We start from the raw sequence: 22,910 nt of genomic DNA on the forward strand, positions 1-22,910 counted from the left end.
GGGAGATCACAAGGTGCAGCACAGAGATTGAGGACACAGTATTTTTTTTTTTTTGTGGGGTGGGGAGTAACTGGGAATTGAACTCAAGGGCACTTAGCCATGAAGCAACATCCCCAGTCCTATTTTGTAATTTATTTAGAGACAGGGTCATTGCTTAGCACCTCGCTTTTGCAGAGGCTGGCTTTGAACTCACAGTCCTCCTGTCTCCATCTCCCAAGTCGCTGGGATTATAGAGCTCGGCAGGACACAGGATTTTTGACTCCTGGGCTAGGTGGCAGCCCTGCTCCTTAGTAGCTGGGGGACGTTAAGCACATTGCTTCACCTTGCTGTACCTTCATGTATGTTTCATAAGTGGTATTTATCTGACGACAGTACTGCCTTCTTATTCAATACAATCTATTATAGTACTTAGTGTGTGCCTAGCACTTACTAGCTATCTTATTATTGCTGTTACTATAATTCTGGCAAGAATGGAATTAAGAATTTAACAAATCTTAAATGGTTTCCTTTAATGGTTTCCTGAATAGGCTCACCTAGTCTCAGCTGCCAAACCTTTAGACACTGTTTGAAACAAGTGGAAATGGCTTAGCTTCCTTAGGGCCTTAGTTCCCTAGAAATAAAATGAAATCGTCTTCTAAAATGGAGCCAGAGCACCTTCCTAAATTGAAAAACACTCAGAGTCCCAAGGAGCTGAAAATTCAAACACAATGGGTGATAGTTTGCATATTGCTTTGCATGACATTTACATGCTACTAGTTCATTTTTGCTCGAAGTGAAAATCCACCCACCATCTGCTTCTTTCCTAGTCCCTTAAGATCTCTAGGTGTTGAGTTGGTTGCCTTTGCCCAGGAAAAATAAAGTAACTGGTGAGCATCACGCAGTTACTACATGCACCTCTATGGCTAGTTAGCTCAGTTGAGCAGAGAGGGGAGGTCTATCTTTGGCTGCCGATCAGGTCACTAAGGTTGTCACCTGCACCAGTGTGAACCATTTTACACAGAGGATGACCATTGACTCAAACACTGGTAAGCCACAAAAGCATTAGATAGTGTTTCCTGAAAACAACCGGTGAAAACACATATGCATGATGGTAAATCAGACAATATATGGCTAAGTGGTTTAGAAAATAGTTCTTGACTACTGGTGACCTCCAAATCAAATCAATGCAAAACTTCCCATTTCCTGAATGTGAATAATTATAGGATAGGAAACATAAAACAAAGATCTATTTTCACTCTCAAAACTGTCATGGTTTAAAGTAAACATATGACAGCTAATATGTAGAAATTTTAAAAAATTAGCACTCCATTCATCAGGGCCCTGTTGCCAGAATCTGCCAACTCTAATCATGTTTTAACTAAACATTTAGATTCCTGACTGCTTGTCCTTAGGTGATAACAGATTTACATTTCCGTAGGTATGAAAAAGTTCACTAAGTTGTTCTCTGTGGGAAATAACTGAGTATTTTTAAAAATTCAAATACCTATAGTATATCATTAGTATATAAAGTAGGCAATAATCCTATAAATGATATAAAGTATGTATGGTTTATAAAAAAAAGCTGTAAATAGCACCTTAATGAGTAAGTGTCCTAATGAATTACATAGGATAGTTAATGGGTCCCACTTAAGGGTATGTATGTATGTGTATGTGTGTGTGTGTGTGTGTGTGTGTGTGTGTGTGTGTGTATGTTAATGTAAAGGCCACTCCAAGAGGTTAACCTATAAACCTTCCAAATATTCTAGCCAACTCCTTTGTCCCAGAGTGATGGGAATAGGGAGGTGAGGCAGACCTGTGTAAAGACTACAGACTCAAGAGCTAACCAAGAGCCTTAACACTTTTCTAATACCTATTTAGCATGGATTTTGACCGATAGCCTTGGTACTTTTCAGGTACCTGATTAACATGGATTTTGATCAATGATCCATATCTAGAAGCTATATAAGCCCCCAGACTAGTATGTTTAAGTGGCAATCTGCTACCAGGTACCCTCTCACCTTGTGGGAATTCTATCTCTTTTCTTCTCACCTAAATAAATCCAGCTCCTTTCACTCTTGCCCTCATTTATTGTCTGTGCATTCCATTCCTTGAATTTGTGAGACAAGAAACCAGAAGCAATTGGCATGGAGTTGCTAGGGTTTGCTGCAATATTGGAGAGCACGGCCTATCACTAAGAGCTGTAATATGCCAATCAATACTAGTGGAGAAGAATCCAGCTTTGCTGGTTGTGACCCTTGTAGCTGATGCCAGTGGGCATTCCCTGCCTTGATCAGCTGCTAACACTAAACTAGGCTTTCTCCACTGCAGAGCACTGCAGCTTACATAGACCCCACCTGCCAGCAGAAGTGGAGAATCGAGTCTCATCTCAAACTGCAGTTTCACTATCAATGATCCATTTGATAGCACATATAAATGCCAATTCATATTGTTTAGGTTTCTATATGAACTGTGACCCACGTGTGAGGAACCAATTAGCTATAAAGCCCCAAATTCCTATCTGGATATTGGGGTCTGAATACTACAAATGAAATCAAGTTTATTAAAGTTTAGAGGTACTATTTTATCACAGGTTAATTTTTATTATATGCTTTATGGCTTTATTAAAGAAAAAAAACACTTGTTAGGTTTTTTTAATTATTGGAAATAAATGGAGGGTGGGTACAGCCCAGTGGTAGAGTGCTTGAGTAATATGCGAGTAATATGCATGATCCCCAGCACCACACACACACAAAGGGAAAACATATTTTATGGACACTTAGAAAAACAGGGACCTTAGTTAAAATCTCAAAAACTGACTCTTAAGAAACATTTGCTGTAGAGATCAACTTGTATAACACTAATTTACTTTCCATAAATGTCACTACCAGAGGATAATCTTAACAAAGCCAAAAATTTTAGAAGTCATTTGGTCCAATACCACCACCTGTAGAGATGAGGAAATCCAAGTCTGGTCTGGAAAACTGGCACTCAAAGGGAAAAAAGAAAAAGATGGATGGGGACGGGGGCAAGAGCCCAGGAGATGAACACAGGCTAGGAAGGCTCCTGGGCCAGGCTGGAACTTCTGGGATATAGAAACCATGTTAGGGAGTGTGGAGCTTTGAAGAAAAAACTGTGCTTAAAAATGAGGAAAGGGAACTGGAATGGAGTTCAGTCTGTTTTTCTTTTCTTTTTTTTTTAGCCAGAGATTGAACCCAGGGGCGCTTAACCACTGAGCAATGTCTCCAGTCCTGTTTTAAATATTTTATTTGGAACAGGGTCTTCTAAGTTGCATGGGGCCTCAGTCTCCTGAACTACTGGGATTACAGGCGTGTGCCATTGCACCTGGCAGGAATTCAGTCTTGAAGGAGGAGTAGACATGAAGGCAAGAGGCGATGTGAGCATGACTGGAGTCACCGATCCAGTCTTGTTCAGTTGGAACAGAAAGGAACTGCCTCCTTTGCTGCTCGCCTGTGTCCCAACAATGTCATGATTCAGAATGGAATAAGAGGCCAGAGTTCGGCCCCGCAGTGTGTTTTATAAGTTTCTGATTCCTGTTCAGAAGGTGCTAAACCCTGGAGCAGGCAAGGAAGGAAAGGAGGAGAGGCAGACGTGCTACGATTTTCTATTTGTCCTCATCTTGGAGATGTAGGCTAAGCCTGTGTCTGTGTCCAGGCAGACCAACCTCGATGAATGGCACTCCTAGGGCTACCTGTCAGCTGGCTTCCGGGCTGGGCTCAACCAATAGGAAGCCCAGGCAAGAGATGAGAGGGTGGGAAGAAAGGTCAGAGTTTCCTCAATTCCTCCTGTAGTTCCTGCCCTGTGGCCCCTCATTAGTGGCTCCCACTTCCTTGGGATCCTGGAACAACATCTGTGGTCTCTGCAGGTCTATGGGGATGAACTCCTTCCTGGGAGCCTCCTTACTCCAGGCCAGTTCCCTTTTACTTCTTCATTGATGCACTGACTTGGAGTCTGTCTCCTGCCAGAACTATGCCCGGACACAGGAACAGAAGTTATGGGAAAAAAGCATCTTATACACTTTCATTTACTGGGCAAATGTTTACACTGAAACCTGAGTTATCTTACACAGCAAAATAGAGGATGTACTTATACTTTTAAAATAAACGCATCTTCCAAAAACATCCATCCTGTGAGGAAAAAGGTACACTCATACAATACTAGTGGGACTGCAAATTGGTGTAACTACCCTAGAAGGTGGTATGGAGATTCCTCAGAAAACTTGATCCAGCTATCCCACTCCTCAGTATATACCCAAAGGACTTAAAATCAGCACACTATAGTAATGTGGCCACATCAGTTTTCTTACCAGCTCAATTCACAATAGCGAAGTTATGGACCCAACCTAGGTACCCTTCACTAGATGAATGGATAAGGAAAATGTAGTATATATACAAAATGGAATATTACTCGGTCATAAAAAATGAAATTATGGCATTTGCCAGTAAATGGATGGAACTGGAGACTATCGTGCTAAGTGAAATAAGCCAATCCCAAAAAATGAAAGGCCAAATGTTCTCTCAAATATGTGGATGCTAACACACGATGGGGGGTGGGTGGGGAAGAACAGAAGTACTTTGAATTAGACAAAGGGGAATGAAGAGAAGGGAGGGGTGGAAATAGGAAAAACAGTAGAATGAATCCAACATAACTTTCCTATGCTCATATATGAATCACGTATAATAGTGAGAATGGGAAATTATACTCCATGTACGTATGATGTGTCAAAGTACATTCTACTGAAATGTATAAGTAAACAGAACAAATAAAAAACCAAAACAATAACAACCAAAAACCATATCCATCTTCAAATTCCAAATACTTTGTCAATTCTTTGTCCTTTGTTCTCTGGGATCTTCAGTGGGAAAGGATGCTTTACTAGGAGGAATGGAGACAACTCAGGCCTAGGTCTCCTGTTTTTTCTATGAAGTAAAATTAGGGTGCATTTCCTGAGGGCCTCATCGGGGGCAGTTTTCCAGGCCACAGAGGTAGTAGCAACGAAATGAGCTGGTGACTGGAAAGGGGGAAGGGGTGAGGGTCAGCCCTCAAGAAGGGTCAGAGCAAATGGGGTGCTGACCAGAGACATGGGGCCTTGAAGGACAAGAGAATCTACTGCAGCCCTCACTAGTGAACGGTTCATCTTCCAAGAACACTGTGTTTAGATTTTTATTATTTTCAGAATATAGAGTCTTGAGTAAAAGGTCCTGTTATATAGCCAGTTATTTTGTTATTAGAGCAAGAAGTAGAGAATACACATTAGAACACTTTTCACAAAGTCTGTGTTTTAAAAATTCCCCACACTAAAGGTAAAGAAGCACCCCATTATTTAAAATGGAATTATAACACACATTTATCTTTTTCCCTGGCAGTGCTGGATAAAGTAAGGTTAAACATGACCTCCTGGCCCAAATTCCCTTTAACTGAACCTGGAAGAGAGGGGACTGTGTATGTGCATACACATACTCCAAGAGTATGTGCATAAAAGGAGCAACTCTGGGGAGCGGAGGGGACAGTGCGAAGTTGCAGTGGGGAAGGGCAGGGGGCCGGGAGTCCTGTCAGGTCCCCTCACTCCCTCACATATCCTGTCTCTACTAATCTTTCATTGAAAATAAGGTTCTGAATTCAAAATAACACTTTAATACTCCTGATGTAAACTATTTGCTGGTATATATCTGAACTGCTACTATGAACAAGAGAAAGACTACCTTCTAATTCCAACCTGATTGTTCTTACGTGAATTTTTATTATGCTATAAATGGATGTTTCTTAATATCTAATCCAAGCAGGATTATTTGTATTTCTAATCACTTAATTTTTAAAGAAAAGATAAACATGATCAGAAGGCACTAGAACTTAGTAGGAATCAGACAACTAATGCACTTACCTGCTGTCCCCAGCATTTGCCACATACAGCTTCCCCAAAAGGCAAATCACAATGAGAGCTGTACAGCCACCAGATATATTATAGGAACTTCTCTCTCGTTCTATTTGTAGGTCCTGGAGAAGAAAAGAAAGTGAGCGCTGGATTGTGAAGGAACCTGTATCAAAAGCTTTCTTACCCTCTCTTCCTCAACACAATCATAGGAGTCTGGATATACTTCGAGAAGGGACAAGGACATTCTCTTTCCTACCACCTATCGAGCACTTCTGGGAGGGCACATGTACTAGACCATCTGCAGACCAGAAACAGGAAGCAAAGGATAGCAAACAGATACAATATTCTTCAAAAATGAGAAGAATAAAATGTCAATCACATTATATCACAGCTTATGAAAACGTGCGTCTGTGTATGGACTGCCTGAGCTGCTGTGTAGTACATGGATTAAAGAGGCTGCAAGGCTCAGAACTTGGACCTGATCAATGTTTTTAATTCCAAAGTCTCGAAAAAGTAGTTTTCTGTACAGTTGGATAAAAGAGGAGACTTGAACCCTCTTCACTTCAGCATCGACAGGAGTCAACCCGTGACTTAGAGATCAAACATAGATGCTTCTGAACTTTGATCTGACTTTCCCGCTTCCCACAGCTACTAATTCACAGCAGTGACACACTCATAATGGTAACAGCCAACATTCACCCAGCATGCCGAGCACTTTACCTGTACCACCTCATTTTAACCTTGGGACCATCATGACCAATCTCATTGTTCAGAAGCAGGGAAGAGGGGTAGACTGCTCATATTTACCTGGTTAGAGACTGGATTTCAACCTGGTTCACCTCCAAAGCCTATGTTATGCCACCTAATGAGGCATCCCCAAGAAATTTAACAAGAGACCCTAACTTGGGCTGGGACTGTGGCTCAGTGGCAGAGTACTTGCCTAGCATGTGTGAGGCACTGGGTTTGATTCTTGGCACCGCATACAAATAAAAAAAGGTTCATCAACATGTAATAAAAATATTTTAAAAAGAAACCCAAACTTTTATTGATATATGTACATCATCAAGACAGATGCCTTTGTCATGGAACCACCATAAGACCCAGCTATTCCCTGCCTTGGTATTTATCCTGAAGAATTAAAGTCATCATACCACAGTGATACATGTGTACCCATGTTTCTAGCACCACAATTGACAATAGTCAAACTATGGAACCAGCCCACGTGTCCATCAACAGATGAACAGATAAAGAAAATGTGGTATGCATACCAAATGAAATTTTATGTAGCCATAAAGAAAAATGAAATTATGTTATTTACAGGAAAATGGGAGGAACTAGAGACCATTATGTTCTCTCCTATGTAGAAGCCAGAGAAAAAAAGGAAAGGAAAAGTGGCAGTGGTGGGGGTGGGGGAGGAGGGTCTCATGAAAATCATAGGGAGATCAGTAGAGGAAAGAGAACAGAGGGGGAAGTGTTGGGAAGTGATAGTGCCCAAATTATATTGTTATATCATGTGCACAACAAATACCATCATTATGTACAACTATAAAACACCAATAAATAATGTGGAAAGAAAAAAACCCATTTGTCTTTGTGAAATTCTACATTAGTGGCTAGAGTTAAGTGCTCTGTGTCCTCAGAAAAATTCAAGTTGAATGGAGAAGATACACTGAACATCACGTTGGATGCAATCTACTACTTCTGTTGGGGCAGAGAGAGAGAAATCAAGGGTTGGGTAAAAATTACAAGAAGAGCAAGAAATGGAGCCCAGGCTGATTTCTGATGGTGCTGTTGGCAGATTTAAGGCCAGGGCACTTCTGTGAGTGAGAGCTCAGCTGCTTCAGCAGCCTCCTCCTGGAACAGGAGAGAAAACTCAGTAATCCAAAGTTTTACTAGCAACTGCTACGCTCCGGGGGCCAGAGATGGTGGTATAAAGATAGATAAATCGCTAGTGGGAAACTGCAAGAAGAGTCTCAGCTGAGGATGTAGATTAGGAGCAGCATGGTTTTAAAGAGTGAGTAAATAGAGAAAGACACAAAGACAGGATGGAGGAGGAACCCATATACTGAGAGTGACGTGGGCAAGGGAGGGGAAGGGCTGAGGAGCCACGGGAGTTGGGGGAACACGCAAGGAAAGATTTCTGTAAGGGAGAGGGCAGCAGCACCAGAAGTCACAGAAGGGTCCAGTAGAGGACCACATAGATGGGACTACGTCAGAATTTTTTTTTTTAGCAGTTAAACTCCGTATAAGTTGACTTTCTTAAAGGGCTGTCCTAATGATTAAATTAGATGGCATATGCAGGGCTGTGGAGCCTAGCAGCCCATATGGATCCTTCCTACAGCCTGAAAGCTTCATGATGGAGAGAAGTGACCTTTTTGCTCACTTTAGACTCTCATTACCAACACAGGACTAGGTAAAGGGTAGTTTGATAAATGTCTGTTAAATGGACAAATGAATATACTTAAAAATGCTTGGGTTTCCAAATTATCTCCCTACTACCTTATCTGTGCTTTCTCATGAGAAATGGATTCTACATTTCACACATGAAAAGCTTACCACGCAAAAGCTCATGGAGATAACAATTAAGCAGGAACCCTTGCTTCAGTGAAATGCCCTCAGTAGATTAAAAAGGAATGAATAATTATCACATCCTACAGAAGGAGGGTAGGAGGCTTGGAGGGTAAAAGGAAGGAGTGGTAAAGATGTCAGGCAGGAAGGATTCTCTCAAGGAAGTAAAAAAGAGGAGAAAGAAAACATTCATACACGAGACAGTTTAATATCCAAAATATAAAGCCAGAACCAACAAACCCATCTGCAAAGTTTGTTGATTGTTTTTTGCCTTAAAATAACTATATAAGTTGATATCAAGGTATAGACATATTCCATATATAATCGATATATAAATTGGTATATCCAAGTCCACAATCCAAAATTACTGTTTTAAACACATTGGAAGGAATTGCTCTAAAGCTACAGAAACTATCTCTTCTCAACCAGAATAAATATTTGTTTGAATACCTAAGATCTTATTGAAAGATGATTTTTATTAAAAACTCAGAGCACCCAACTGCTTGCATGCTGTACATGGACTGGCTTGTACAGGCTTACAGCAAATTATCAGTGCAATCCAAGAAGGAAGAAAACCCTTAGGGTACACAAAGTCCATGTAAGAGAGCTGTTGATGGTGAAGAATTCCCTCAGGACTCAGACGAATAAGTTTATTTTGCATTTTAGGTAAGGGTATTATTTATCATGGTTTCTAAAAGAAGAAAATCTAATTTTAAAATTTTGAATCCTTAGGGGGAGAAAATAAAAAAGAGTGTTCAACACCAAGATGTTGTGCTATGGTGGAGTTCATAGCCACCCTTCATCTTGAGTGGAAATATCCCAGTTCCTATACTCAGTTAATCCCTTAGTATTATGTGAACCGGTGTGGCTCAAGATTCTTTTCTAATTAATTATATTGTTTCTTTCATCTTTTTCTATGTTTCAACCACATTCCCTCTGTAACTGCCTCCCAATAAGGCACGCTAAATCTGGCAGTGCTTTCTCACCCCGTGTGGACTCCAGTGTAACTATTTTTTGTCCAAGAAACTTTCTAATGCCTGCTTGTTTTCTGGTCCTCTCCTCCACAGTCCTGAGGGACTGAATTTGGGCACCGTACACACAGGCACACATTAATTACAAGTGTGCTCTCTGCAGTCACGGTGGCGAGGATTTGAAAGATGCGTTTCTTGCAGACTTCAAACCCCTGAAGGATTCACTGACATTAAAACACACTCTTCTACTTCTAAAACCAAGCACAACTAGAACAGAGTCTAAAAATAATTGCTTCTTTCCCCTCCTCCCTAGAAGCCAAAATAGCACATTTATTTTTTCCTACTTACACCACCTACTCCTCTTTAAAAGATGTTTCACCAAATCTTAGCACTGAAAGGAACATTAAAGCACCATCTGGGTGGTTCTTTTACTATCAGATTAAACATGATAAATGAAGTCAATAAAGATATATTTACCATCAAATTAACTGCCTTTTCCCTCGAACCCGTCATCTTTCAAATTAGCTTCAGCTTTTTACACTCTAGGTAAAAAATAAAATTGTATAACTATTTTTTAAAAACCTTCAAGTTCTGGGTATTTTTTCACAAATCAATGAAATTGTGAGAAAAACTGCCTACTGCTTTGTGCTAAGCAATAACTTATTTGCAATGTTTCCCCATTTGAGCCGTCAATGAACTCCAAGACGAAAGTCTAGAATAATTCACTAGCAAAACACATACTATCATTCCTTTCAAGTGCCTCTAAAGGATCACGTAAATGACTCAGAAGATTCAATTAACAAGATAATTGGTTTATCTGCTCAATCAAGGGTCCTGAAGACCTCTCAAGGCAATTTTCTGCTTAGCAGGACTGAGTTATTCTGGGCTGTGTCTGCTTAAATATTACATTTAAGCCAGACTTATCTCTAAATCAAAGAATAGATCCGATTTTTAAGACTGGGATTTAATTTTACTCCTCTTTGTTGCAAGGAGTGGGAGCAGAGAAGGAATAGAGACATGTGTGTGAAATGAGGCTGATTCAACAGGAAAGAATTGCAAGAAAAAAATTATATTGCCCAGAATGGTTGTAATTTGGTTTGGAAGTCTCACAGATGATGCAACTCCAGGGTCAGTCTTTGTTTCCTACTAATTTCAGGTTGCAAAAGGAAAGCAAGAGCAATCTGCACCAGAGAGCGGGTGTTGGGTAGTTTCAACAGGACCTGGCAGCTCCCACTAGCTGGGTTAAAATATGGTTCTGAGCACACTGCTAATAGTGTCAGTCACAAATAATAAGATTCTGCATGGTTTTAGTATCCGGGTCTCATCCTGGTTTATTCTGAGAACAAGGCCATCTGCCAGCCAGGCAATGAGGGAAAAAAAAAAAAAAAGAAAAAAAAAAAAAAAATCAGTCCTGCCTAATATTGCCACCTGCTGGTTGCTATGAAATAACAAGCTTGTTCCTTCTGAAGGAATTTCCCGTACTAACAAAAATGAAGACAAAACAAAACTAAAGCTTAAATAAAGGCAGACATCCAAGTTCCTAGCTTACCATTAATATGCTAATTTTTAAAGTGTTAGGATTTATTAACTATGAGTTAGCCTTGTATTTATTCTCCCCCATTTTGTCCCAATGTCACTATTTATATAGTTTTTGACAAAACCAAGCTGGTATTTCCAAACACCCAATAACAGAAAGATGTATGGTGATTTTACAAGTTAAAATATTTTAATTTCCCCCTTTTCCTAATAACCAAACTCCTAGAAATCTTCCTCACGGTGGCAGAGAATTGATACTCACAATGAAAAGGAAATAGGGCAGAATTTAAATTCCTCCTGTCTATGACCAGAACTCCAATCCTGTAGTGACGAGCTAAAAGGCTAACCACTGCTGGCTTGGTTCTGACTCCTACTACAGGCCTCCTGTACCTACCCCAGTGCTGGAACCGACTTCCTCAGCTAGTCTGAAATACCGAGTATTCAACTGTTTTTCCCCTGGAGGGTGAGAAGTAGGGAGATTTGAAATAAAGACTTAGAAGACATATCTTATGCATATGGATTGTCTGTCCTGGACCAAGGAACAACTTAATCAGGTGACAAAATTTAGCTGTAAGCCAGATTGCTGCAAAGCATTGTTGGGAAGAGGAGTTGAAGTCAGTCAAAAGGTTTCTGAGGTTCTGGTCCTTTAGGAAGCCACAATTTGTTTTTCATGGCAGACACAAAAAGAGACTAGCCACACGGCCTTCTTACTAGAAACGAAGACCCAGGATGAGACACAAGGGAGTCGAGGGGTAAGCCTGCCTCTGACAGCTGCACAGTAAGTCTTAAAGACCAGAGGTCAGAAGTCACCTTCCCCACAAGCCCCACGCAGTGCCAGGCAACCTGAGGATCAAAGATGAAAAGCAATGACCTCAAAGAAGCATAGTGTTTGATGAAACCACTACCACCTCCCTGTGCTCAAAGCACAGTTTCCTCTCTTCTGTTAAGTCTGTATTTTGCAAATTGTACCTACTATTTCCTAGAAATAGATACTACTCATTCTGGATGGTATTTCTGAACATCTTTACAGATGGTCCTTTACAACAGGTATGAACTCACCACCTCCCTAAACGTCATTTAGGACATCAAAATAAATGAGATGTGGCACTTTTCTACATTCATATAAAGTGTAAGGACAAATACCCCCAAATACAAGCTCTTCCCTTTTATTTCTTTTCTCTGTGTTACTTGGAAGAATGTTGATTATAAAATGTAAGCTTAATAAATACTAGTGATTGAGAAAAGAGTTACTGAGAGAGAGAGAGTCAAAGAGAGAATTCAAGGAATTCTGATTCTATATTGTTGAACAACTATAAATAAGCAAAACCCTTGGTGAAGGAGAAGCTTCATCTCTGAGGACCCTGCAACTGACATTCTGCTCCTCAGGAGCAAAAGTTGCAGAGAGGCCGTCAGTGGGGCAAAGTAGAGGCTCAGGTGCTGGGTTTGGGTGCTTCACTTTTAGGGACTGAAAATGGGAAACAAGCAAGAGAAACGTTGATATGGCAATCTTAGTTGATAATGAATTTTCCTGTTATGGATCAGAATAGCAGAAACCTGGGATACCCAAAGAACACCTAGAAACAGGAAGGCTAGAAAGTGGCTGACTATTGTGGGGGAAAATGTTCAGGAATGGCTTGAAAATTCTAAAGCTGATTCTATCTATAAGGGCCAGGAGGAGCCACCTGATCAGGTCAATGAGGTAAGGAAACTAGTTGCATCAAAACCCCCCAAAGCTTTCAAAAACCTAATACTGAGAGGAGGAGGAAAGAAAACATGTTTTAGATGAATTGGCAATGACCTTCCAGGCTCTTATTTTGAGAAAACGTGGTGTAATTTCTGTGTTGTTGGTTCTGAAGTACACCTAGAACAACCAAATGATTAAGTTGGGCAGGCTTTCTGACACTGGAGAAGATTTTTCTGCAGTCCCTGACAAAGCAAAGAAAAACAAAAGTACCTCTTTATGATGAAGGAAAATATAAGCTCATCATTAAACAGGGATACTTCTGAGAGAGAAAGAGAATATTAATAATTACCCTAGGACAACAGGCATCAAGAGGCTCAGTCCCTGTCAAACAAAGCATGAAGTATGGCAACTTTATCAAGCACCATGAGAACCAAAGAACAGATGGCAATTCTCACTTAATAAGACCAACCATGTGGTACAAAGACCAGGTAGGCTGTAGGCATGTTGTGGCTGAGAAGCAACCTGGGGGGAAGAAGTGTGAAAAGGAAGCTGGGGGTGGGATAGATTGAAGAGGAACACATATGGAGAAGAGGTGAGGATTAAAGCTGGAAGTGCATCCAAGTTGAGCATCTGTAACCCAAAAAGCTAAAATCTGAAATACTCCAAGATCTGACACTTTTTGAGCTGATAACCAAAGGTGGAAAATTCTATACGATAGAACTTTGTTTCATTTATAGTTATTAAAACTATTGTAAAAATTACTTTCAAGCTAGACTTACAAGGTGTGGATGAAACTTAAGTGAATTTCATGTTTAGACTTGGGTCCTCTTCCTAAGATCTCATATGGACATGCAAATATTACAAAATCTGGGGGAAAAAAATCCCCAATCTGAAATACTTCTGGTCCCAAGCAATTCAGATAAAGGATATTGAACCTATAATATCCCATACTGGGTCCCACACAGAGGGTTCCATACTGCCTATCTAACTCACCTTTCATCATTTCTGTGCTCAAAATCTACCTCTTAACCACAGCAGATATCAGTTTGCTGCTTTGGCTCATCTGGGTTCTCTCTCTCTCTTGTGGTGCTGGTGCTTGATCTTAGGGCATGCTAAGCGAGTGCTCTACCACTGAGCCACATCCCCAGCCCTGGGCTCTTTCTCTGATGTGGTTCTTTGCAGTTTCTTCAGCTCAGAGCACTCTATTCTCTACTAGGCAACCCCCCACACATGTTTTGTCTCCTTACCTCCCATAACCCCCATCATCTCCCCTTCATCTCTTTAACAGATGCCCACTTCACCTTGTATTTTCCTCCTCGAGGCTCTTCCCATTCATATTTTATTTGTTGGATACCTGTCTTTTCCTAATTTGTCAATCTATTCCCATTCAGGTCAGGCTTACAGTTCATTTTCAAAAATATTTATTGATTGAATGTATTATATAAAAGTAAAGCAAGATTCCCCACTCTCCATGCCCCTTTGACAGATGAAGAAAAATTCCAGGTAATAAACTATCTAAGTCTGAAAAAAATTCAAAGACAAACATGTAGCTCGTTATTAGTTTGTTTTTTTTTTTTGTTTTGTTTTGTTTTGTTTTTTTCCTGAATGAATACCTTAAGTACAACTGCTGATAGCAACCCTGAGCCATTCATGGGTAAAAAGCAGCCTGAGACCCTTGTGGAGGCCTGAGTCAATGTGACATTGGCCTCTAGTGGATGAAATTGAGAATACAGCAGTTCCTGGTAAAAGGTCCTGTAGACCAAGCAATGACTGAAGGAAATGAAAATCCCAGAGTTTCCTTTATTTTCTCTTTTACTGTGTAAATTGAGTTTTTTTTTCCTTTCTCCATTTCAGGGAGAGCACATCATCAAATTCCTGCCTCAATGAAATACTTAGCACTGTGAACATCAGTGTCTAGAAACACTTACTCACTTCATAGCTTCTGAGAAGCTGAGTGCAAGACTGTAAGATTTTATAGCAGGCTTAAGTAGGAGTCAATTTTTTGTCCTAGATCCCTTTTTCCCTAAGTGATATCTTCTAACCCCAATATACTTATTGGGATTGTAGGGCTGGAAGCTACCAGACATTCCTGAAACACAAGTGCATTTTAAACTATCTGCTAATTGAAGGGTAAATATTATGGGTATGACAGGAGAGAAAAGTTGAAACCAAAGGAGGGATGAGTTTAAATTACAAGCAAAGGCAAATATGAGGTGCAAATACATGAAGTGCTTTTTTTTTTTTTTTTTTTTTTTTTAACAAATTGAATGATAACACTCATTATTATTTACTTTTTTCCTCTGATGATGACCTGACATGGTAAGATCCTGGAAAGGGCACAGTGTACATTCAGTCCTGGTGAGAAGCTTCTAGCTATACTTGCTCACAGAATAGCCTGTCATCGCTTTTCAATCTCTAGGTTTTAAGGACACTACTGCCCACTTGTCTTACTCACTTACAAACATCCTTAAATCTTTCTTTATTGGTATGCAGGCTGCTGCTCAGGAAAGAATCGAAATAATGCCTCAGTAAAGAACTGGCTGAGAGAGGGGAGGAGATGACACAGAACAAAACAGAGGGGCCTTCTTGGTGCATTCCTGCCAGGAAGTGGGACAGCACGGGTCACTCTTGGGAGCTGCTAACCAGTCAGCGCCAGTACATTCTCCAGAGCAGGACTGGGAAGGATGCTGAATTCTCTGACCAGAATCCTTCAATTCAAATGTAGAAACAAAACCATGTGCCAGGTAAACAAAAGATTCTTGGATACTGGCCCCCTGGTTCTGTTCTCCAGTCAACGATCCCTTTTCACTAGTGTGAATCACATCACCAAACCACGGTCAAAGAGCTGTTCTCAGATCAGAGTTGTATAGGAAGCGGACTTTTGAGCACTTCACAGAACGCTGTTTCTCCAAACACCTGGACTTCATAAGCATGTGTAAAACAGATGGCAACCGTGCTCACATTTCAATGAAGTAGAACTGTACCAGCTCTACTTCAGAGTATCAGTATGAGTCCGATGAAATGGAAGCGATAAGCAGACATTTAATAAGCTGAAGACCTCATGCGCTAGCCTTCCCTTTCATCTCCTTTTTAATTTTTGCCCGTACTTGCGCTAGGAACTCTCTATCTTGCTACCGACTTTTACTGAGAATGGAAGCCCAGTTGTAAAAGGGACATGTCCACGTGCAACAAACGGGTGGTGCAACCAGGTAATTTCCAAAAATTGGATTCAAGTGACCCCTGGGGCCCTGGGCCCTGGACTATCTGCTATACCTACCATCTCCTTGAAAGCGCTTTCCAGAGCCCCGATGACCAGGCACTCGTGTGGGATCTTCTTCTCCGTGAAGAAGCGCGTCGGTGGGGTGCTGGGGGAGCCTGGGGCGCCCACCCCTCCTCGCAGGGAGGCAGCGCGGGTCAGAGTCCGGCTGTTGGCGGGTGTGTTCTCAGGCTCCTCCCCCAGGCAAGTCGGGGGCAGGACCGCAGAGTTCTTCAGGATCTCCACGATGTCCTGCAGTTGCTCTGTGACATGGTGCTGTAGTAGGCGCGAGGCCACCACAGCGGCCCCGGACCCTGCGTGACCATCAAACAGCGACCAGTAGTGGCAGGAGACACCCTCGGATTCCTGGTGGGACAAGAAGACAAGAGAGGAGTGAGAAGGGCAGTAGAGCCTCTGCCCCGGGACCACGTTGACACCGTGAGGACTACAGGGCTCCATGTCCACTTGATAGTCTCTGGTCTGAAGATGGTGGGATTAAAACATGGCTAAAATGTTCAGAGAAGTGTCTCCAGATTAGTCACTGCTTTTACTGCCACCCAAGGCATGACGTGGTCCACCTGGAAGAGAAGCCCAAATTATCACATACTGGGACACTACTTGGAAGGCAAGATCTGCTTTCATTCCAAGTCCACAGGGTTTTCTATAAAACTCCATACAAAGAGTCCTGCTTTAACATCTCACTTCCCACCTCCCTGTGATTTCAACCCTAGATGAGGTTTGGTGAAGCTTTGGAGAATGTTAGGCCTATTTGTAAGTAACAAGTAGACACGCATTTTTTTTTTTTCCCTTTTAGGACCCTTACCGTAGATAATTGTCCCATCTTCCTCCGTCTGTATCCTGAGTCTTATAACATGTTCTCTTCCTAGTCAGAGAGTCTCCTCCAGGCCTTATGAGATACAGCCAGTTCAGACCTGCCTTTCCTGTCTCCCTTGGTTCTCTAGCAGTCATCACTGGCATCTTTCTGTTCCCTCTTCCTTGAATTTATGCTCAGTTTATGATCTCTCCTCTGTACCTGCCAGTGGATTTCTAGAATACTTGAAGATTAGCACCATTAGAAACCATGTTTAATTTGCACATGCCTAAGCTCTTGGCTGTAAGAAAGAGCGTTCAACTATGATGTAAGGGAGACTAGAGAGGCCTGAAATAAACCCACATGTATAGCATCAACTAATCTTAAGGCTCAGAACACACACTGGGGAGAGCATAGTCTCTTCAATAAATGGTGTTCAAAAAACTGGATTATCTACATGCAAAGGAATGAAATTGGACCCTTACATCAAAAATAAAATGAACTCAAAATGGCTTTAAAGGCTTGACTTGAAATCATAAAACTCCTAAAACACAGAACAAAAACTCCTCAACACAGGTCTTGGAATGACTTTTTTGAATGACACCAAAGCAAAGGAAAAAGAAAAAAAAAAAAAAAAAAAAAAGGACTATAAACCTAAAAGCTCGTAGAGGTAACAATCACCAAAATGAAAAGGCAACTGATAGAATGGGAGAAAACATTCGCAAACCATGTGTCTGATAATGTGAGAAGAGCTTGAACAGACATTCCTCCAAAGACATACAGTGGCCAACATCTGTGTGAAAAGGTGCTCAACACCAACCATGAGGAAACGATGAGGTGAGCATTAAGGAGGCCTTCAGCAGGTGTGACGGCACACGCCTATAGTCTCAGCAGTTCAGAAGGCTGAGGCAGGAGGATCCCAAGGTAGAGGCCAGCTTCACCAATTTAGCAAGGCCCCAAGCAACAGGGAGACCCTGTCTCAAAATAAAAAAAATAAAAAGAGCTGGGGATGTGGCTTAGTTGTTAAGTGTTCCTGTGTTTAATCCCTGGGAGACAGAGAGAGAAAGAGAGAAAGAGAGAAAGAGAGAGAGAGAGAGAGAGAGAGAGAGAGAGAGAGAGAGAGAGAGAGACCCTTTCACAGTCAGAGAGTCTGTGAGAAACCTACAGCTGTATCATGAAATACTAAAGGATTTTCCCCTAAAATTGGGCAAAAAACAAAAAAATGTGCTCTCACCACTTCTATTCAACATTGTACTACAGGTCCTATATAAGCTTGAAGACTACAAAGGAAAATAAAATTGGATTTATAATTGAGCAATTTGACTGTGGTGTGCCTTGGTATCATTTTATTTGTGCTTCATGTACTTGGTGTTTGTCATTTTTGAATCTGCAAGTTTAAAGCTATTTTATCAAATTTAGAAAGATTTCAGGCTGCTTTTCTTCCTTTCCTCTCCTTTTTTTCTTTTTTTAAAGCTGGGAATTGAACTCAATACATTGCACATGTCGCACTTGCGAGTGTTCTACCACTGAACACTGAGCTGTGCCCAAAGCCCCTAAGCCATTATTTCTTTCTTCTTTAAAGAATCTCATTACGCATATATTAGTCCCTAGATGTTGTCCTAGGTTCACTGAGGATGTTTTCATTTTTAAAAGTTTCATTTTGGCATATTTCTATTGCTATGTAAAGTTTACTAGTGTTTTCTTAATCTTTTTCTGTTTTGATTTTAAAATGAGCAAAGAATTAAACAGACTTTTCTCCAAGGAAGACCTGCAAATGGTCAACAGGGATATGGAAAAGTGCTCAACATCACTAACCATCAGGGAAATGCAGATCACAGCCATAGGGGGTATGGTCTCATGTCTGTCAGAGGGTGACTACAAAAAAAAAAAATTAATAAAAGATAAATGTTGGTAAGGATGCCGAGGAAAGGAAACCTTTGGTTGGAGGAATGTAAACTGGTATAGCCATTATGGAAAAAAGTATGGTGAGTCCTCAGAAAATAAAAAACAAAACTACCATATGATCTGGTATATAACAAAGGAAATGAAATCAGTACCCCAAAAAGATATCTGCACTTTCATGTTCATTGTAGCATTACTTAAACTAGCTAAGATACAGAAATGACCTAAAATTCACCCATAAAAGAATGGACAAAGAAAATGCAGGATCTTATTCAACCATAAAAGGAGGGAAATTCTGCTAATTGCAACAACATAGATAAATCTGAGGACGTTATGCTAAGTGAGACGTGCCAGACACAGAAAGGCAAATACTGCATGATCTTCCCTCTGTGTGGAATCTAACACATGGAACTCACGGAAGCATAGAATGGTGATTTCCAGGGGCTGAGGGATGGGCAAAGGGGAGATAACGTGGTCAAAGGCTTTAAACTTTCTGTTATAAGAAGAATAAGAATGTTATCCTTAACAGAGTAATGTACAGAATGTGAGTACAGTTAACAATACTGTCTCACAAATTTCAAAATATCTGTCTACCAACTAGTAGTTATGTGAGGTGACAGATGTGTAAATGAGTGGAAATCATTACAAATCATCACACTGTACACCTTAAATACATACAATTTCAACTGCATATCTCAATAAAGTTGAGGAAAAAATTACATGTGAATAAAGTCTGATATAACCAGAGGGTTGGGATATTAAATTCTAAAATTAAATAAACATTTGGGATCTTTATTTTCAGAAAACTGATAAAGATATGGGCAAGGTGCATATAACATCCATTTCTGACTAATAGGTTTATGTACTCCACAATAACAAATAATGAAGTCTTTTCTATTTTTTTTTTTTTTTAGTTGAAGTCATTAAATGTCTTTTTGTTCATCTTAGAACAGTGCTGGAAGATGCAGTGAGGTTAGTGTGACAGTAGGCCATTACTCTCTGCTCTTTCAAACACTGTTTACATTTAATTCTATGCTAGGTAATAAGATAAAATCATTGTTTTTTCTTAATAAATATTTACTGAGTACTTTTTATGTCACAGGCACTACAGCAGACAGGAAGGCTCAAAGACTCCTTCAAGAGATATCAGACATAACCTGCTCTTAACAATCCAGCAAAGAAGATAGATACTGATCAAATAATAACCAAAATAAGTGAGAGATCATATGCCTGGTCAGTGGTACAAGGAGAGGTTCTTGATGCCATGAGATCAGCCTACATAGGGGTACACTGGAGAAGACGTCACGAGGACATGAGGATCCAACTGAGGGCTGCATGGCAGTCATAAAATGAGGAGAAGAGGGGAGAGAATGCCAGGCAGTAGCAACAGCAGGTGCAAAGGGCCTGTGGTAAGAAGGTGCATGGTGAATTAAGAGGAGACTAAACCATGGCCTCTTGGCTCAATGCAGGGAGTGAGACAGGAAAAGGGGGAAGATGACGAGGCTGGAGAGAGAAGTAGTAATTAGACTACTCAGTCCTTACAAAATACATGAAGGATCTTGGCCTTTAGTCCAAGAGTAATAAAAAGCCATGGATTAAGTGGGAATGACAAAATTGATTTATGCTTTAAAAAGACCACTTGATCCATGCTGTGAGGATTAAGAGAGAAGAGTTAAAGCAAAAGTATCAGGAGGTAAATCCTACTCTAAAAAAAAGCAACCGAATTCAGGCAGAAAAAAACACATGAATGAATAAAATCACCCTAAAGCAAAGGTACAACTCAACTCAGAGGCAAGCAAGGTGGAAAGAACAATGACCTCAAGATGAGGAGGTTTGGATTCGAATCCCATCTTCCATGCCAGTCAGCCGAGAGGGTGGCAGTGCCAGGTTAGGGAGGCAGCAAGGATTAGACCCTGGCTGGGTGGGGTACCAGCTGGCTGTCCCTGTTGCTTAACAAGTCTTTGCCATGATTTCCTAACATGGAAAATGCAGTGCTGGTTACCTGATGGGGAGGTGGTATGGGAGGGTTAAAAGGCAATTTATGTCCAAGTGACTGGCTAAATGGTATGTGCAGAGCATGTGTGTATGTGCGTGACCATTGCCGCCAGGATGAGATCTTGTGTCAGTCGTTTTCTGGATTTCAGCTTTCTACCAAAAGGTGGGGCCACCCAACGGACTCCCATGCTTTTGCTGATTCTAAGCTTTTCAGAAAGCTGGGGAAGAACTTGGGCCTTGAAGACTGCAAGACCTGGGAAGGACTGCAAGGTGACATGGAAGGCGTCAGTCTGGCAGTCCAGGAGTGGCAAGTCCCAGGGGCTTAGGTGACACCAGAGAAACTGGTAGAGGTGCATCCAGGATATAGTCTCCCTTCTTGTTACTACTGATTTCTGTTTGGGCCAGCAGTGTGCCTATTAAAGATATCTCCCAGACTCCCTTGCAGCTCTGTGTTGTCACGTGATACACAGGGTGCAACTGGGAGTTTCCTGGATGAAACTTTCAGGAAAGCTATTCTTTTCCTGATAAAAAGGATCAGCTTGACTGGCCTGATCCCTTTCACTTTTTTTTTTTTTTAATTTTTTTTCCCTATTTGGTAACAGGGTCTGATGCACACTTGGCAAATGCTCTACTACTGAGCTGCATCCCCAGCTCTTTTTCAGATTTTGAAACAGGGTTCCAATCAGTCACCCAGTTGGTCTTAAACTTACCCTCCTTCCGCATCAACCTCTCAAGTAGCTGTGAATATAGGTGTGCGCTACTGTGCCAATTTGGGCTCGTCTTTGGCCCTTTTTATTCTTTCCTGTTTCTTCCTGTCTGAGTGACAGGAGCAACACCTGGAGGTGGAGTAACAAACAAACAACAGTCTAAAAGCAGAAGGCTCAGAGCAATGGGCCCTGCTGTCTTACCTGGGATGCCACACAAGCCCTAAACAGTTTAGCTTCTGGGCTTTTTGTTATATGGGCTTCATGACATGTGGATAAGCCACAGTTGTTAGTTTCTGTAACAAGAGCTAGGGACATGGGACTCGTGGGATGCACGGGTGAGAAAGTAGAGAGCAAAATAAGGCAGGCACAGGTACAGAAAGAATGACGAGTAGGTCAAAGTGGGTATCAATCTGGAGGAAATCTGCCACCCTAGGCCAGGGTTCTTAATTTAGGGCACCTCTGAATAGGATTCAGGGAGTCCATGAATTGATCTTTATTTTTACAAAACTCTGAAATTTAGCATTTCAGGTTGGGATGTAGCTCAGTGGTAGAACCCTTGCCTAGCATGTAGGAGGACTGGGTTTAATCCTTAGGGCCACAAAACAAACAAACATACACTCACCCCTGAAATTTAGCACTTCCTCCTATTATGAATATAAGAGAACAATGGTATTAGCAGTGCCTGTAACTTGGTTGTCAACAGAAACAGTGTACCGCTATTCCAAATATCTTGAGTTACTGTTTATGCTCACTACCACTCAGAAATTTCAGTCATTATTAAACCCTCTACTAGCTCTTTTGTTATCTGCTGCATTAATAAAGGGCATAATGTCATATTATAAATTTGGTTAAATTAAAAAAAATTTTTAGTTGTTGATGGACCTTTATTTTATTCATTTATTAATATGCGGTGCTGAGAATTGAACCCAGTGCCTCACACATGCTAGGCAAGTGCTCTACCACTGAGCCACAACCCCAGCCTGAAATTTGGCTAAATTTTTGATAAGCATTTCAATATAATTCATTTCCTTGGTACAGCTATGTATTTTTATTTTATTTTTTGCATATAAAAACATAATCACAATGAGTCTTTAGGCTTTACTAGGCCACATAAATAGATGAGCACCAGCCTTCACTTCTGTGGAAGAAGGGCAAGTGGGAAACAGGCTGTGCTGTACTCTCTACACGACCTCTGACCAAAGAGTGGTTTTCCTTTATGCAGAAGAAGGAACATTAACCAGTCAGTATGACCACCTAGTGGACACATCAACCCTGTCAGAAAGGAAGTGATTCATTCTGCATATTGGGCATCTGCCAGAGTGTCCTGAAGGGGAAGAGTCTTCTTTTAGGTTGGATCTCCCTAACCAGGAAATAGTGATCTTCCCATCTGAAACTATCCTCACAATCAGGAAAAAGTGGCAGAACAAAAGGATTTCTTGTTCATTACATGTAAGTCCCCAAAGGACTCAAGACCACCAGAGTGAAACCTGCATGCACAACCACAGCCCTCTTTAAATTAAGACCCAGCAAATCTCTTTTAAGGGTGCTGCCACAGGAGCAGATGAGGGATGCAGGGGAAGGGATATCAGTGTCCAGGCCCAGATTCTGTTC

At 41.1% G+C, this 22,910-nt stretch overlaps 1 protein-coding gene across 1 annotated transcript in view; it reads right to left on the reverse strand.

Moving 5' to 3' along the window:
- The window catches only part of Ppm1h (protein phosphatase, Mg2+/Mn2+ dependent 1H), a 270,376-nt gene that overhangs the window by 125,872 nt on the left and 121,594 nt on the right, over positions 1–22,910 (reverse strand). The window contains exons 3-4 of the mRNA XM_047548361.1: positions 15,906–16,250; positions 5,879–5,991 (exon numbers count right to left, since the gene is read on the reverse strand). Of these exons, the coding sequence (XP_047404317.1) occupies positions 5,879–5,991; positions 15,906–16,250 (458 nt within the window). The remainder of the gene's footprint in view (positions 1–5,878; positions 5,992–15,905; positions 16,251–22,910) is intronic.

This window comes from Sciurus carolinensis, chromosome 4, assembly GCF_902686445.1.
Source record: "Sciurus carolinensis chromosome 4, mSciCar1.2, whole genome shotgun sequence".
NCBI lineage: Eukaryota > Metazoa > Chordata > Mammalia > Rodentia > Sciuridae > Sciurus > Sciurus carolinensis.